The sequence below is a fragment of the Anopheles gambiae genome, chromosome 2 (genome assembly GCF_943734735.2).
Source record: "Anopheles gambiae chromosome 2, idAnoGambNW_F1_1, whole genome shotgun sequence".
NCBI classification, from domain to species: domain Eukaryota; kingdom Metazoa; phylum Arthropoda; class Insecta; order Diptera; family Culicidae; genus Anopheles; species Anopheles gambiae.
Genome location: NC_064601.1, coordinates 114,044,719 through 114,062,914, shown reverse-complemented (window position 1 = coordinate 114,062,914; position 18,196 = coordinate 114,044,719). Strand labels below are relative to the sequence as shown.

The 18,196-nt window shown below is 47.6% G+C and overlaps 1 protein-coding gene across 7 annotated transcripts in view; it reads right to left on the bottom strand.

Annotated features, from left to right (window-relative positions):
* Positions 1–17,076, bottom strand: part of LOC1269853 (putative uncharacterized protein DDB_G0271606) — a 78,968-nt gene extending 61,892 nt beyond the window's left edge. Inside the window, exons 1-2 of one of the 7 annotated variants that reach the window (XM_061645496.1) lie at positions 16,796–17,076; positions 2,906–3,287 (exon numbers count right to left, since the gene is read on the bottom strand). In XM_061645496.1, coding sequence (XP_061501480.1) covers positions 2,906–2,984 — 79 coding nt within the window. In that variant the 5' untranslated portion in view covers positions 2,985–3,287; positions 16,796–17,076. Of the gene's footprint in view, positions 1–2,905; positions 3,588–16,428; positions 16,775–16,795 lie in introns of those variants that run through there. The other 6 variants (XM_061645495.1, XM_061645497.1, XM_061645498.1 and 3 more) reach the window with 6 other exon arrangements.
* Between the last annotated feature and the right edge of the window lie 1,120 nt (positions 17,077–18,196).

Sequence of the window (18,196 nt, the reverse complement as noted above, 5' to 3'; positions counted from 1 at the left end):
TGCAATAAAAGCTTCTTTGCACCCCATTGTGTCTTTCCACTGCAATGGCGGGTGCGCGCTTCGTAACGAATTTGTTTGTAGGCGAAGGGAAAACAGATGCAAAAATAAAAATAAGAAACATTCTCCAAAGAAAGTTAACTCGCCTTTTCCCCCGGGTGACATCTAAGCTATGAATGCTGCGGCTGCCACCGACCCGCACATCCACATGTATACACGTGTTATGCTTTTGTTGCATAGCAAATTTCCAACCCCGCTTGGTTGCTCGGTTTACGACCACAGCCGAGAGAACAAGAAAAATCAATTCCCGCTTTACGACATGCCATTTTTTCTGGTTTTTCTTGCTTCGCCACATCCTTTCGGATCGGATTCTGCGTCCCGGGAGCAGCGAAACTTCACCTAACGAACTGATTTATGGCCAGTGCCATTGATTTATGGCTGGCTGTTCGCGACCGTCCACTAAACCAATGTAACCGAAGGGAGAGAGAGTGAGAGAGAGAAAGAATATGTCTGTAATATCTGGAGCAAAGTTTAAGAAGGATATTGGCGATAAAATGCAGCATGCAATTTGTTGTAATATTTTAAGATTTGCATATTACAACCAACTTATCATTCAAATTTATGCTCCATTGGGCACGAGAAGCGTTATTAATTTATTATGAAATTTAAAAAACACCACTCAAACCCCCGAAAGAAAACGCTCACTTTCAAGGCAGACAAAACGACCTTCCCAGAATGTCTGTGCCCCGAACGAGAAACGTGCGCCAAAAATATCAACAGGTATTATCATTTCACATTGATTTGTCATTTCACAGGCTCTAGAAAAGTATCATTTACCCGTTTTAAGCGGAAAGGGCAGAACCATAATCGCCGACACAAACAAAAGCCGACACAAAGAAAAAACCAACGCCCATCAATGCTAACGAGCTTAATTTGCACTTTTCACTCCATTCCCAGGGTGAACTCCTTTTCCCACTGTCGGAGAAACAAAAATAATGATTATTGCTCGATGTAAACACAACCCGAACCTACCGGAAAAAATCGCCCCTCCTCCACCCGCCATACTTTTCTATCACCATTATCCATTACCGCGCGCAAAATGGCTGCCAAGCCGAGCGACAATCCACGCAGCAAGCGCACAAAGCAGGTAAGGCAAAAGGGCACAACACCATGCTCTATCGATCGGGGGAAAAAGGCTCACCTGGGACGGACATTTATGTGCGGCGGTCATTATGCTTCCGCCACACCAGCCGGACAGCTAACAATAAAAAAGAACAGCAAAACCACCACACTTTTGACTGAAAGTTGACCAAATTAAATAAAAAAAAAACCCACTGAGAACCTGTCGGACTGGATTGAGAACACGGCCGTGTCCTGTACCGTTCACGATACACACCTGACCACCTGTGTGTGTGTGTCTGACGGTCCACCCCGGCGCCCCGACCAAGAATATCCGATCAATAAAGCAATTTTCACACAATTTAGCTTCTTGCGTCCGGTTTTACACTCTCCACAAGTCTGTCGCCGTTTTCGGAACGACGGCCACGACCCGTTCGGCGAGTGACGGGGACGTGAGAGCGCGGTGAACGGATTTGTTGTGCCGGTTTTCTTCTTCCCAGGTGCGGCTGGAGTGTCGTTAAATTACAGTCAGGTTCATTTTGATGGAATTAGTGTCTGCGCAAGGCCATAAAACAGGGGGCTCTCTCTCTCTCCCAAGGACAGTTATTTTGATAATAACCTCTCAATCAAAATTCGAAGAAGTTGAAACACACCACGGCGGCAGAAGCGGTGGACAAAATTCCACCGCGGGTAAAATCAAACGAACCGAGCTGGAAAAGCTATTTCCTGTTCACTCGTGCATGTGAAATGATTTCGCAAAAGCAAGCGAATTGCAAGAAATAGTAATAAAAGCATTAAAGTCATTTTTATTCTTACTACTGGGAAACAACTGTATTGTCACCTCTCTATACTGGTTAGTTCAAAATACTTGTAGAAAAAGAGATAGTAACGATGCTTGGGTGAATTTTTAAACCCTAATCCAGAAGCTTTTGTTCTAATTTTCTAATATTTCGTTTACTATAGAAAAAAACCCCTTTAAATGGCCCACAGAGAAAAAAGTTTTTGCTAGCCTCTTCTGCACAGCTATTTTCTGTGCCAAATTCCACACTGGCCCACAGGTTCAACAATTTGGCCGGTTTGCCCTGCCGTTGGCTTTTTGCTCTGCCCTTAGCTGTCCATATTTTTGCCGCTTTTATGGCCGCAAATGCCTCCATCGCACGTTGGGTCCGAAATTGATTTGCAGACCGAAGCCCCAGGCCGGAGCCGACCGGAGCTTAAAAGTAGCCATAAAAGAAGCACGGCACACAACACCAAAAAACCATGCTTCGATTCGAGCAGATGCTCGTTTTATACCTGTTTTTTCCTCCTCTATTTCTTCTTTTTAATAAAATTGATTTCCTAACCCCGATGCCCCATGTAGCTAACGCGATGGAACGCGCAGAGAGGCGGGTGTAAAAACGGCCCCCAAAAATAGAGCGATCTTTTATCGACCAATTTGGGCGTCAGTCAGGTTTCGGTGAAGGTTTCAGCGCCCGCGCCCGCGCCCACGCTGGGAAGATGATGGACAACCGCGACGCGTGCAGACGGGGCTTCGAGCATTTTATTTGATCTGTGTGGGTGCCTCACAATTTCCCTTTAATCGGCAGCGTTTGATCCTCCCCAGGGCTCTGGAGGAGCCCCTTAAACCATTTAAACACCTGAAATGTACATTCACATTCCACTGCAAATCATTCAACGAGCGAATTGGAAGAGCGCATGTTGGACCTTCGTTTTACCACCGAAAACAGTACACACACTGCAAATCGAATTACTAACGCCTTTGCGCGTACAAACAGACAGCGCTACTTACTGTGGCCGCTTTTCTTGCCGTTCGATTTACTTTTGTTCTTCCTCGGGTAGAGATGGATCTTGCTCTGTCCGCAGCCCATTCTGGTGGCACTTGCAGAAGGTTGTCTAAAGCCGGATACTCTTCACACTACACACAGCACACACAGCACACACACACACGCCCCGGAACTTAGCAGGGACTACCAGTCGAGACTGCCGGGGCCAGTTTACCGCCCATCGGGAGGGAAAAGCGCTACACGCAACGGTGGTGCGCACCGGATTCAGCACGGCTCGTCACGCAGCGCCACCTCATATTTCCGCCGCATATTTCGTCACACTCATACTGGTACACACACGCACACACACTTTGCTGTACGGCACACCTAGCACTGGGGTTTGACCACCTGTCACACAAACGCACACAAGGGAGGAAAAAAGAAGGGGGAAAACTATAATTTAAAAGCACTTTTCACACAGATGTAAAACCATTAAACACTTTTAGTACTGACGATTTCATTAGGAAAAACACACAGAATAAAATATATGAAATTCACTCAGTTGTCACTCTCCGCACTTTAAACACAGCCACACAAGCACATAGGATAATCCGGCTTTATTATATCGAGAGACTTCAAGTGAGTAAGTCACAAAAATCTCTCAAACAGGCAAGCTGAAAAGATATTGTTTGAGCCATTTTAACAACCCTGAAATGGAAAAACAGAAAAACTAGTTTAATTATTTATCATTTAAATATATCTATTTATAGTCAAATGAGTGTTAAGAACTTCTAATAAGTACATTTATAATATTACATTCAAGTGAGAAGAAAAGACGAGAAAATGAATCATGAAATAAGAAAAGAAATGTGCCACAAATGGGAAGACAAAATGCAATTATTTTGTGAAATTGTTCCAATCATTTGATGTATTTGCCATTGTATATACTTTGTGTTATTTGTTCTCAATCAAATCAATCAAATTTTTACATATCTCGTTTGTCACAATCACACAACTGACTTTAATACACTTAAATTACTTAATTATAATAATGGAAAAAAGGAACAGCTTGCATTCACCACCAGCTAGCAACGTGTGGGGCACAGCGGCAGCTGAAATAATTGCCACACAGCCACACACACTCACATAAAGCTATTAGTATCGGTGGTGCATCTTTCCACCGCCGGAAGCGACCAAACACCGCCCGCAGCACAGGACAACCGGACCCACAAAAAGAGAGTAGAGAAAATTATAAGCTAATGGAGTAATGGATCGTGGATCAATTTCCATCCACAGCTTCCACCGTTTCCTCCCATGGCGCCCCATCCCTCCTATCACCCCTTTACCGCTCTAGCACACGGTAAAAAGGATAAACCGAAGCTTTTAACACAGCCACTACGGGGACGGGATAGGTTGGCCCTGTTCACACGTGCCACAGACACACACACACACACAAAGAGTCCGTCAAACGCCCCGGAGCCTGTTTGCGTAAGCATTTTTATGCTCGCTGTTCCATCAACCCAACCCAACGGTGCGGTGGAGGAGGAAAGGAGGTCGACGCGTTCGAGCGCATGTTGCTCCCGCGTCGATCGTCGTTGCTTGCGAGAGCACTCGGGGGAAATTATTGTCCGGCACAAGCGGTGGGAAATGGTTGCCTCCGCACCCTTTTTTGTTGCCGCCCCCCCCCCCCCCCCCCCCCCCCAAAACGCACAGCCCACGGACCAGTGTTGTTGCCTCGCCGCATTTTAGTAACTGTTATTCCCATTTCCGGGACTGAGCGAACTCCACACGCTGGCCTTCATTTCACCTAATGCAATCTGCTGCTGCTGCTGCAATAAACTCGTCACAACACAGTCACCATCCGCTCACGGAATAAAAAAAGAAGCCTCAAGCGTCACTGTTCACAGAGCGGATGATGATGATGATGATGTTTTCTGGCGGGCTCTCATGTACCAGGATTGCAGCAATGGTACTGGTTGACACACACACACAAACAACGGGGAAAATAGCAGCGCGGCACCGTCAAAATGCCGAACGTGCGTTGCCCGGAAAATTAATTAATCATTGCGTTGCGATAATTTAATTGAATTTTCTGTCCACTCTCCCCTGTCCCCAGGGGTCCCGTGATTGATGGGTGTGAGAGAAAGGGGAGACAGAACCGACCGACCGGTGTGGTAAAGGTGTAGATTGTGAAGGGAGAAGCAGGGTGATGATGATGGAACGCGCATTGCAAAAGGGGCGAAAGTACCAGGAGGAAAAAAAGAAGGTCACGCAGAACTTTTATAAGATCGCAACGAGATGAGGCGCACAAACACAACGCACAATAGCCATCGAAATGGCACAAGCGGTGTGTGTGTGTGTGTGAATACGTACACACTCGGAAAAATCAATACGACTGTGGCTCGTGTCTCGTCAGGTTGATTGAATTGGTTGTCGTTTACGTATTGCCATGTCGTACTTTTAATCACGGTATTTCCACAAAACTTTCTATTTAGGTGTGTGTTAAAAATGATTCTTTTTCTATTTAATGCAGGTATTATACCATTCCACGAGTAAAGAAGTATTATTTTCTATCAATTGAATCAATCTTACCACGTGTGCCGCATGATGGAGACGCATGGTACTTCACGATTTTGCTTCAAAGTCTCGAACGAAAGCAACACTTTTCCAACTGTTACTACTTCCTACTTTGCTCACATTAATTTCAGCACGCCTGTTAAAGCTCCCCGCGCAAACATCATCAATTATTTTGCAAACGCGTAAGATTACTTCTTTCTCCAGCAAACAGCGTAACAAAAGCCAGCGCGTCTCGGCTTCAAATCGATTAAATTCCTACCCCCACTCCATCCTAGCGAGCTTTGAAAGCTGCACAGTTTAATCGGTACGTGGGCAAACGATCGCCTTCACGCTTCCACGGCACCACGGGCACAGCAGAAAGATCGTTAAGCTTCGGCGATGAAACGACAATCGGAGCCTAAGGGGGCATGCAGGGGCCAATTGGGTGGAAATGACCCCGCCGGTACTAATAATTTCAGCTTAGCGGGTGGTGGTGGTAAAGGGTGGTGCCAACAGCATCCCAACACCCCTCGAATGGATTAATAATTTATCATCCCCAGGAAGATAAAGTCATGCCGAGATTGTGAACGTCTCTCCGGTGTGACGGTGGAAAAGCCGGAAGGATCATTTGGGGTGTGTAAGAGAAAAGAAAAATAGCTCCTTCCTCTAGCCCCCCCCCCCGGGGCGGGGGTGCTCGAACTCACGGCAAAAGCGACACAATCCGATGGCCGCCACAACAACACCCGTGGAATGCTCTTTTTCCGTGTAATTTCTTTGCTCCGTCTGCTTTTCTCTTCTTGATTTCAGTTTCCCACTTCAGTGTGGGCGCACGTGCCTTTGCATGTTGGTGGTTGGAAAAGGATGCACGACAAAAAAGGGGAGAGGAGTGCCAGCGGTAAGTTGGGTGTAGCGCACGCAATGGTACCAGCAACCCGACCCGGGCCGTTGTATTCCCCGGACGCGCGCGCGACACACGCGGCTTTGATAAGAAGTTATGGTTGGGCTGGGCCGGGTGGAGAAAGCCTGTTGGATTAAAAAAAGCTTTCCTCGGCTTCCTCCCAGCTGCTGCAAACGGCCAGTACACAAAGAAAGCCAACCCAGCCGTTGTTGTTTCTGTATCGGGAGTGATAACTTCCTTCCGCTTGCTGTGTGGGTATAGGGTAGGCTGGACGACCACCGATGGGGAAAGCATTTTTCATCATATTTCTTTTCCATTCGCATTTTCTTGTGGGCGTACACGCGATAAGGGCATCACAGAGGACACAGGGTTTTCTTTGCTTTTCAGCGTCATTAAACTACAGCGAAAAACAAACCAGCCTGCTTGGTGAAAAATGAAGTCCCCCCTTTGTTGAGAGTGAAGCAACAACATGCTTTCTTGCAATTGGTAAAGTTCATTCTGCGAATGAAACTACTTCCACCTGCTCTTCAAGCGCAAAAGCAAATCATGAAAATGGCTTCTACTAACCACGGGGAAATACACACACAGCAAAAGGTCAACGAACCCCAACAAGGGCTACGGGCTGTGGGCGACAGCAGCGCTGCAGCAAAAGAGCGAAGAAAAAAAACGAACGAAATAATCCAAACCCCCCATGAATGCGGTACACTACTGTGTTTTTTTTTCCAAGGAAAGGATCAAAAAACCCGCAACAACGGAAACGGAGAGCGGCAGAGGAGCACATTCTTTAAATATTTATCATCTCCAAACGATGACGTGTGTGTGCGCGCTACTACACGTCAGTCCGAAAGGGTTTTGCACCCTTACGTCAGCCGCCAAACGGAATTCCTGGGAAGCGTTTGTACAGTGGGGGGAGTCTGATGCATCCCCGAACGTCACACTGGCGTGAAGCATGAGCAGAAAGAAAGCTTCAGTCCTAGCTCAACCGCACAAGAAATAGGGATAGGGCGAGGGAAAGAAGGCATGAACAAGAAAACAGAAAATCCATGTTTATACAGCTCACGGAGGCACGAAAAACGCATTCTGACGTTTGGTAAAATGTTGAGGTTTGTGTTTTCCATCCCAAATGTTTCGCCCGCAGTGACAGCTGCTTGCAAGAAAACTAAAAAGGTGTAAAAAATAACACAACAAGCCTATTTGCGTCCAGCTAAATGCTGTTACAACAACAAAAAACCCCTAAAGTTATGCTTTCCGCTGTACAATATTATCTTATTAAGCACATGGTTGCCTCTCACACAAGCCCCTGACGTTTGTATCAGAAAGGAAAGCTCCTGGGAACGGCTTGGCTTTGGTTGACGACTTCCGGGAAATGTTTGAATACAGGACCATCCCAACAAAAAACACGAGATAAATCAAAGCCCAAAAGTTGCCAGCATAATAAGGAAGCAGCAGTTCCAATTCCAGGAAGTTGCTTCATTTTTAACGATAACTTCAATCCACTTCCATGGAAGTGTGTTCCATTTCAAACGTCGGGATGAATGGGCAAGTTAGCTTAACTTAGCAACTTTTTGCCAACACAAATCGCTGGTGGTTTTGTGCTGCTGTTTTGCCTGCCTACAAACCTTCAGCCAACACTGGTACACCTGGCCACATGGCCAAGGTAATCGATATCCAAAGCGAGTCTCATCGCCATCACAACCCTTGCACACGGTGATAGATACACTGATAGAGCGTTACCCAACACAGTGTTAACCGCTCAAGCTGATAAAAACAGACACCGTTTTGATGTGGAGCAGGTGGCCGTGCCGATGCAAACACAAAAGAAGAAAACAAATTGGCGGTAGATGAGCACTTTAATGTTATTTTCGGGACATCATCACCGATTCGGCATCATTTTTTGCATCATGTGTGTTTGGGGCGCATCTATTGGGTGTGCGTAGCGTACCCTGATTGGAAGTGGTAAACCATTTTTGCGCGTCTCACCCCTACTTTTTACGGTCCACCAAACACACGCACACACCACAGGCACACAGACACGGCCGCGAGCGTATGTGAAATCTAACACAAACCATCCGGTTTTTGTGCAAACAACACCCCATTAACGGAAGCGACTGAAGCGGTGTGTATGTGTGTGAAGGTATGTTTTTTCTCCCCTTCCTTTTTCACACTCATCGCACTCTCTCTCTCTCTCTCTTTCCAATGGGGGTCGAACATGCGTCAAGTGTTGAGTGTCTCGACTGCTTCGAAATTGAGTGCAAAGTGCTCGCCACCATCACCTGCTCGCTCTCTTTCCGCGCTCTGCACACTGCACTTGGTGGTGAGCCAATGGCCATCTTTCGGCGGAAAATGTAGATCACGACCAGCCTACCAACAAAAAAAAAAACAAAATAAAACAACTCGCCCCCCGGGTGCGAGAGATAGACGAGAGAAGAGCGACCACGAATCAATAAAACGCGATACGCGGGTCCGATGGTGTGGTGATGGTGGAAAACTCGTGCGCTACTCGTGCCCGAGGTTATGGTGCACGCACGGTGCACTTCCTATCACCTTCTTCCCCTTGCTCCCCCTCTCCCAAGCACTATCTCTCCACCCTGGCGTACGACCCCGGATAAGATACGGAGCCGAGTGTGGTGGCAGTGGCCGGACGGGTGTGTGGTCGACGGTGTTGGGAGCTATTTTTAGTGCACTAGGTATAATTAGATTTTGTACCACTCGCTATGACATACGACCACCGTGCGCGGGCCAGCGCACGGCCTACTTTCGCTAGTGTAGGTCACGGATGGATGGCAGGGGGAGGAGAAGAGGGGCGGGGTATAGTAGATGGACAGTGTGTGTGTGCTGATGAGTGAACCAAACACAGCGAGAAATAGAGAGAGGGAAAGAAAGGAAAAAACAGATCTGTCAAGAACGGGAAGGACAAGGCAAGACACGGGTTCGAAACTCGCAGGCATTCCCCGATTTTCCTGGAGAGGGCTGGATGGGTGGATTCAATTGTACGCGCAGAGAAAATGCAAAGCAAATGAGCTGCCCGAGAGACCAAACTAAATCGCCACGAAGAATAAAACGAACGCACACATACATATGAGGTTTGATTTGTGCTAGCGCTGATGCGCTCTTCGTCGAATTACGCTGTAGCCGGTTCATCTGAAGCAATAAAATCCGTTTCTCACATTTCAGCGAATCCATTTGTCATTCGTTTCATCAGACAATTGTTTCTGTTGAATGCAATTACTTTGTTTTAAATTAATAAAAACGTTTTCAACCGTAAAGAGCTCAATGTTTCCTTCAAAACGCCTAACATTATGCAATGTGCACTACAAGTGGTACTTTTTCATGTATGATAAGCAAAGGCATCCTCTTTATATGCATTTACAAGTGTATTAAACCTAAAACTTTGACTTGATACTGTATCTACAGTGTGTGTGCGCTTTTCCACAGCAATGCCACACTATTTGAATATGTACGTACGTCTTTCTCCATTCTCTGTTGAGCCTATTAAGTGTCGCTGAGTGCTGGTGCTGGAGCGACATTATATACAGCGCCAACCACCACCACACAAATGACCCAAATGGAGTGCTAACGAAGAGCACAGCCGTTTCCCGCCAGGGGCCGCATAGATAGACACGCAATCGGGTGGCAAACGTTGGTGGTCCTATGACAATGGCAGCCAGCACCAGTCTCTGGACCAAGGGCAATCTTCCTCTTCTCGACCCATCTGCACTGATTACGCGCAACACACACACACACACACACACACACACACACACACACACACACACACACACACACCGACAAACAGCAACAAAGAAGCTCAATACGGAGGGACCGAGCAAGCAAGGGAAGGAAAGTTTTCGGTCCCGAGCGGCAAAACACGGTGCCAGGAAATGAAGGAGCTCCACAGCACAATCGTAAGTGGAGCGCTCCCCGGACGGAAGACAAATGAGCGGACGGTGCCCCACCAGACCATTTTCGCCGTCACATGTTGCACTGTTCGCGGCTTCTTGTGCGCTGTCAGCAACCGCAGGGCGAAGGATTGTGCTGGAACGTCTTCCTCGGCCCGGCTTCCCCACGGCCAATGATTCATTTAGCAGCGGACGAGGGTCGTGAAAGCTCTTCCGCGCAAGTGGCAAGTGAGAATCGCTCCCACCGGTGCGCTCTACCGGGAGTGAGGAGGAGTGCGGAAAGTGTTTCTCGATAAATAATAAACATCCTTGAGCTTCGGCTGTCGGTCCGTCGGTGTGGTGTGCGAAGGTGTTGCGAAGTAAGCAGCACTTCCCTTTTGAAAAGGCCACCCTCCGACCGACACCGACACACACGAGGGGGTGAGTGTTTTCTTCTATTTTTGGGCGACTCCATAATAAGGAAAGGTTCTTGATGACGGCGGAGATTATACTCGCACGACGGAGGGCAGCAACACTTTTGTACACCTCTCGGCGGTCTTACAGTGTGCGCAATTGTTGCGCAAAAAAGGGAAGGGAAAAGGGCAGCATTGTTTGATCGCAATATGAATAGCGATTGCAGGACTTGCCGGTTGACATTTCGTTAGGAAAATAGGGTCGCTGGAACAAAAACCGGCAAAACTGTCCCTTTTTTAGCAGTGCAACACTACAGGGCAAAGTAGGTTAACAGCGCAATAGGGAAAACAGGTTTTCTTTGCCACTGTCACAGAACATTCTGTTGTGTTTTATTGTCCATATTGCCAAGAAAACAACAGTGTGCGATTTGTGGGGCATGGATATTGTGTCAAGGTGGCACAGCACCTGAAGTGCATGCAGCAAAAAATCATGTCCAATTGTGTACATCGATCGTAAGCACTGTTAAGCGGATAATCATCCATCAGACAACAGACATCAAGAAGAAAGGCAAAAAAATGCTAAACGTTCCAACAAGCGGCTTACCTACTTTCAACTCAGATTACAAAAAAGCCCTACCAAAGCGCCTAGTGTTATGCAATGTGCACGACAAAATGTTGTTATTAAAGCAAAGGGAGCTAAACTCCAACCTAAAGTTTGTGAAATTTCTTCACCGACATTCTGACGCACGTCGAAGTGGTCTACACTGAAGATATTCCAGATACACCACAACACAGCTTCGGTTGCGGCCATCTGCAATCAGCTATGCAGATGATCCAGTTATTCTAATTTGTCCATCGTGACATGCTACTCCTGCCCCAGTCCTGTCCCATCCATCCATCCATCCCCAGCAAGATTTATCGAACCAGAACTCACACAATTTTGTCCATACGGTTGAGAAAGCTTCTCGGCTATGGTCGCATCGGCCACAAAGATCCAGCGTAGGTTTGATACGCACACAAACACACACACAAACGAGCCACATACCTGCTCTGCCCTTCGGAGTTCGGAGGAAAATCCAATAACTTAATTAGAGCGTATATAACCCAAAAGACCTGCTGCTATACACACTGCTGGCTGTGCCTTTGCTCGGAAGCCTCAGCCATCTTCTCGCACAACGCCCCATCGCCCCTCCCGTTGGAAGGATGGACAGATATATCACTTCAATCCTGGTGCTTATTCGTCCACAACACCGGCCCTCCCCTCGCAAAGTAAGGTCAATCAGGGTAGTCGTGGTGGGCAGAGCCCCTGCTGGTAATAGTTTCGGTAGTATAGCAACCGGGACACACTCAAAGACACCGGAGCTCCTATGCAGAGTGTCAGCCGGATAGCCTTACTGCCATAATTCAATTATGCATGCAGAGGAGTGGGTACTGCTGAGTAAAGGTCGCCACGAAAAAAGGGGTTGGAGCTAGCATTAAAGTCCGAAATGAGGAGATTTGCATTTGCTAACGCCCTGCGGGCCATCCCAGCCATACAACACATACACCGACAGTTCCAAACCATCCGTATGGCTCTTTTTACGAAGGAAGGGGACACACTCTGGGGAGTGCGCGATTGGGAATGGCGAAATTCAACCCCTTTTCACGCCGGGGATTCGATCCTTTGGCAAATCGGATCGGTACGAGCTAACTGCAGCACACTCAGTGCGACTGAGTGGAGATTATTTACAACAAAACTAACTGGGACCACACCAGGCTACTCTACTCCACACAGGGAAGCGAGAAGTCGTAAAGAGGATAAAAATATAGATTTGATTTGATCCTACTGACCTCCACCAACCTCTGATAGGCTGCTACGGGACATATGGCGAATGCAAACCAGGCGGTATGTGAGCAAAAAAGGAACCAGATATGTACACCGCAAATTGGATTCCCTCCTCTCTGTGATACATAATATCCGAGCCTTTCATTAGAGCCTTTGCTCCGGTGTATTTCAGGATAGACGACTGTCTGAGGCCAGGGTTCAGTGGGTTCGTCTCGTGCGGTGTAAACTGTTGGATTGCTGGGCAGGGGGTGGCGTCAATATTAAGTTCCTAGGAGCTGCCAAAGCCCCTACAAATCTCGTATTACGACATGCTTTCGGAATCATTATTTTCATTATGTTGTGAAAATGTCAAAAGATTAGATGCCGTTCATTCCTCCCTTGGTTGAGTAACTCCTGAACATCAAAGTCTTTTTGTTCCAGCTAATTCAAACACCTTCCCAAATTAGTCATAAGCATTTCTGCACCCGTGTTATGCTTCTTCTGATAGGCAGCGAGTCGCATAATTGATGTAAATATAACACCACTAGTAGTGCAGTAGCGCGTATTTCATCAAAACCATTCACTCCAGGTACTTGAATCTTCACAAAAAAGTCACAACGTGAAGGTGGATACCATCAGTGATGGCAGCATAAGCCTTCCCGTGAATACAAATGTCATAAGCCCTTCGTGGGCTTTTTGCCGTATTCTCTCCGCGTGCGTTAAACATCAAAACAGCTTTAGCAGTTTGCCAGAAACACACCAATACACAGCGCTACCGTCAACGGATTAGGAATTCTTCGGCACTCCCAACGACGCTGTGCGGGCTAGACATCCAAATGCGGACGTTCCGAACAACAACAAAAAAAAAACAAGAAAACCTAGACAGACACCCCCCGGCAGCGTGGCGAAGGTCTGAAAATCCCTTTTCAAATCTTGGGCGCAGCTTATCGGCACGTCGGCATGACGGATTTGGTCGTTCGGCTGTGGCTCCCTGAAGTGCCGTTATGCTGTTTGAATGTTGTGCGTGTATCTGTGTGCTTGTGTGTGTGTGTGTGTGTGTGTGTGTATAACTGATAACGATAGCTAAGCGCACCTTCTCCCGTTGACGTCCACGACCAAAAAGCAAATGGAAAGAAAACAGGGAGGTTGGTTAGGGCAGCTAGCGAGGCAATCCCACAAATGCAGCAGGGAATGTGACTTTCACGCTGATTAAGAGTGACGCTGGTACGCTCTGCGGTAAAGACAGCTGCCAACCAACCGTCGACAAACACTCTCACACACGCACAAACGCTGGGTTCGATTTAGCACGTGTTGGTCTTATCACACGAACGGCAAAGGCAATAGCCGTGTCGATAAAATAAACTGCACGCACACCGTTTGACAACGGGAGACAAACAGTTCACACCTTTCTGCAGGGACTGCAGAACCAATCCCGTAGGCAAATGCCATTCCGGGGAAGTTTTTGAGCAAGAAGAAGATGCATTTTCCTGATAGAAGAGGAGTACGGATTGAGGTTGCCAACCTGAGTGAAAACCCTGAGTATTATCACGTTCAGGGATAGGCTGAGTACGGGGCAGAGTGTGTGAGAGGAGGACCCAAACACGACTGACAGAGATTGTGGCTTTGTGGTTAGTGCTTGTGAGTGGCTACTACCCCCTTTTCAATGCTCCTGCTTTCGTGGGCAGATGATGGTTACTTCCAGGAAACACCCGAGCGGGTTTGTTATCACAACGCAGCACACGATACCAAAAACTGGAGCTCAAAAAATGCTACCCACAATTCAACCTTGGCAACTGAAGCACTCGAGTAACGCTCTTAAACACACGCTGTTGACTTGGAACGGATTAGTAGATCTGTTTGCAGAGCCTGGGAACGATGACTTCTCTTTGATTTGAGTTGTTTTCGCAATCCGATCACTAATAAAAAGTCGCTTCCTCTTGATCAACACCTTCTATCCATCTTTATGGCTCTCTCACTGTGCAAAATATGTGTTAATTATGGAATACAAACGACGACACTAAGTAAAAACCACACAAAAACGAAGTGCCAAGCGTTTGACGCAACGACGAAACTCTCTACCGTCCACAGGCATCCTCCGGGGTTCACAATATTTACACTTGGCTGCGCGCAAGGATTTTCACCGGGCCCCGAAATGAAAAGCCTACAGTAGTAGTAGGGTTGGCATTTTCCATCCTCTTTTCCGACCGTCCCATCTCCCATGCGCTCAATTTTTCCAGTGCTTAAACTCCTATTCCTGTTTTTTTGTGTTCTTATACACACCAACACACACACACACACTAGGGCAAAAGTTGCACTCGTTTCATTTTTTCCACTTTTCCCATTTTCCATTTTTCCTCGAACGCTGTTTTTCCGGTTGGATTACGTTTCACCTTCACTTTCACGTGTGTGTTTGTTCGTCCCGACACGCACTTACGCACACATGCATACGTACAAAGGAAACGGGACGGGCTTTCCTTTCCCTACTATCACCCCCGGTCGGGGTAGCAGGATGAGCCACCTTCATACTTTTCGCTTCCCTTCCTGCCCCAATGGCTCGTCGTAGTAGGCTTTTCTTTTCATGCTCGATCAACCTCGAAAACGCTCGGTGGTGCTGCTGCGCTCGGTTCACAATTTTCCCACATCAACACACACACAACACACACATACAGGCACACGTTTTACACATTTACTCTCTTTCTTGTCTGTGAAAAAGGAGCACAACACTTCGCTCTCTCGCTCTCTCTTTTTTCATGCAATCTTCTCAAGCCAAGAGGGAGCGAGAGAGAGCGAGAGAGTGCGCCCAAAGGACCAAAGATTGAAAGAGTCGGAATCATCGGAAAATTGGCCCCCTTTTTCCAGGAAAAAAGGATGCGCGTATCCTTCTCCTTTACAAACTGTGTGTTTGTGTGTGTGTTTGTGTGTTTGTGCGAGCGCTGTTGTTCGCGTGATTGTCACTTTCCGTAAAAAAAAACAACGAAAAGGATAACTCTAAACCCATTTTCCCATCGCCTGGCAACGCACACACACACACGTCAACTACGATTAGCCTGAAAAATGGAATGGAAGGAAGACATGAGAACTGTTTGGGGCTTTAGGGCTTTTTAACGAACACACACACACCCGCGTACATATTGCACTTCTGAGAGCAAAAGCTTTGTTGAAAAAGGATGCCGTTTTTCTTCGCCAAATTACACTTTCCAGCGACTCACAGCAGACAGACTTCTTTTTCACACACACTCAAAGGACACGCTTCTTTACAAAAAAAGACACAGAATTCCAACACTGCACAACAAACACAACCACACACACACACACAGCACTGGTCACTCCACTGCTCGAACGGCCCGCGGCTGTTTGATTACGATCCTTGCGCGAGCATCCTTACACCGTCGCCCTGCCCCCTATCCGTTTTTGACCCGGAGTAACCCTCTCTCTCTCCTACAACGTCTCCGCCCTCTTGAAAGCCGGTTTCGCATGATGGGTTGAACGAGAAGTAACAAAAAACACGCACACACACACGCCGGCAGCACTCTGCGTTTGAGGTCAGAGGCTTCTTGGATGAATGTGGGTTGTGTTTTGTTCGCTTTGGACGTTTGCAACGGCCCGGGCCCGAGGGTGTACTGGACTAATGAAGTGAACGCACACAGAAAGCGTCCCCCCTCTCTCCCCTTTTCGTTTCACTTCAGTGGACAACGGACACACACGGAGCTGGCGTGCTGGTCCGTATGAGTTGAGTGTGTAAAGGAATGTTTCCCTTTTTTTAATGAACATATGAAGCTTAAAAAGGACATTGCAGGTTAAAAGACATTTTGAAGTCAAGAAGATCGTGACAATCATCATAGCAGGCGTCGGTTTTAAATCCTTCTAATGCCTTCTTGCACGAATAACAGCTCTTGTACGAGCGACAGGACTCAAAAAAACGGTCGTCTGTGGCCTGTACTTGCTCCCTTTCCCGCTTTCACAATTTCCACACGCACGCACACACACATTTCTTACCTACTTTTTATGCTTGTTTGTTTTTCACTGGCTCTGGCTTCTTCTACGCCTCACCGACGCGACTGCACGCAGGACGACGGTGGGAGTTGGAGTGGAAAAACACGGCAGGCGACGACAAACGACGGCGACGGCTCCACCGCGCGCACACACACGCACAACACATTCACACAGCACCGCACCAGCTTGTACGCATGTACACCGCACACTCACACACACAAGCACGCACACCGTCTACAAGTCTGAAGGACGAAAACAGCGCTGAGCGACGGGAAGAGCGTAGCACCCTCGTCCGTCCGTCCGTGCACCCGCCCGGATGTTTGAACTGCGTGTCCAACCCACTTCCACCCACCGCCCCCACCAGTGCAACCCACCACCCTTTGACAACGACAAACCACGACGACGTTGGGGACCACACACACGCACGCACACAGACGCCAATACAACAACAACAAAATACAGCAAAGCCGACTGTGTGATGATGATGAGCTGCGCTGCTGCTGCTGCTGCTGTGCTTCCTGCGATACGGACGCGAAAACATACACTGCGAACACACGCGCGCGGAAGGTTGCTTAGCTAATGCGTTTGGGGTCTGCCTGGCCTGCCTGACAATCTTCGTCGTCGTCGTCGTCTGGCTTCCGTCGGGGATGTATTTTGTCAAGGCGCGACGCAACGCGCGGTTTAGAACGGAGAGCGCGAGAGCGAGCGAGAGAAAGCAAGAGCGAGTGCGCGTGACGCAACGCGCGTTTGTATCCGTTTTTATCGTGCTGCGAGAGAGAGAACCGTCCATACCTGTGCGACAGATAGAACGAGATATAGCGATTAGGAAAGTGAAGGGAGTGAGAGAAAGAGCGAGAGAGAGATGTGGAGAGTGAAAACGCGCGTGTTCTCACCTGGAGAAGTGTTGATCGGTGAGGAAATCTATTTTCCCTTGGCCGGCGGTCGCGCGCGCTGTTTACATAGCAGGTATGGAAATGCACCAACACCAACACGATGCTTATATGTGTGTGTGTGTCTGTGGATAGGACTGTGAAAAGAAAGAGAGGGAGAAGGTTAGAGCTCGTAGCCGACACTACGCAGTTCATTACGCCGTCTTTGGGGGTCAAATGACCCCATGAAAGATATTCCCATTTTTTGAAATATTAAAAGTGAAAAAAATCTCTTTTCTGCTGTTATTTTCATTACATGCAAACCCTTCTTAAACCCTTTTCACAATTATAAAAGGACGAAATTTTTGTCCATTTAACTCCTTCCCATATTACACTGTCTCCTTTTAATGCCATTACTACGACGTTTACTTGGAATAGTGATGCTCTGCTTTCCACCGTACACATACAAACGCATCGCAGCAGGCGCTTGCTTACCCTTCCCCACCATGCGCTCCGTCACTTTCACTCCAATGGAACTTCCCTCGCTCTCTCGCTCTCTCTCGCTCTCTCTCTCAGAGACATGGAGGAAAAATCGATACAAAACAAACGCACACCGCACGCATACCTGTTCTCGCGGTTTCCTCAACATCCTAAGAGAAGAGTGCCAGAGTCGGTCGGGCTAACTCTTCTTTTGTAAAATGAGAAAATATTCACTCCTCTCGCGCTCTCTCGCTCTCTTTCTCTCTCACAGGCTCTTGCTCGGGAATGATATCACCGAAAAAGGGGAAAAAAGCATTTCCACCTGACGTATCCTTGCTCTCTCTCTTTCTCTCTCTCGCGTCCGCTGGTTTTCCACATTTGCTATCAAGCATCAGCAGAATCTTATTTGCTAACTATCGCTCAACC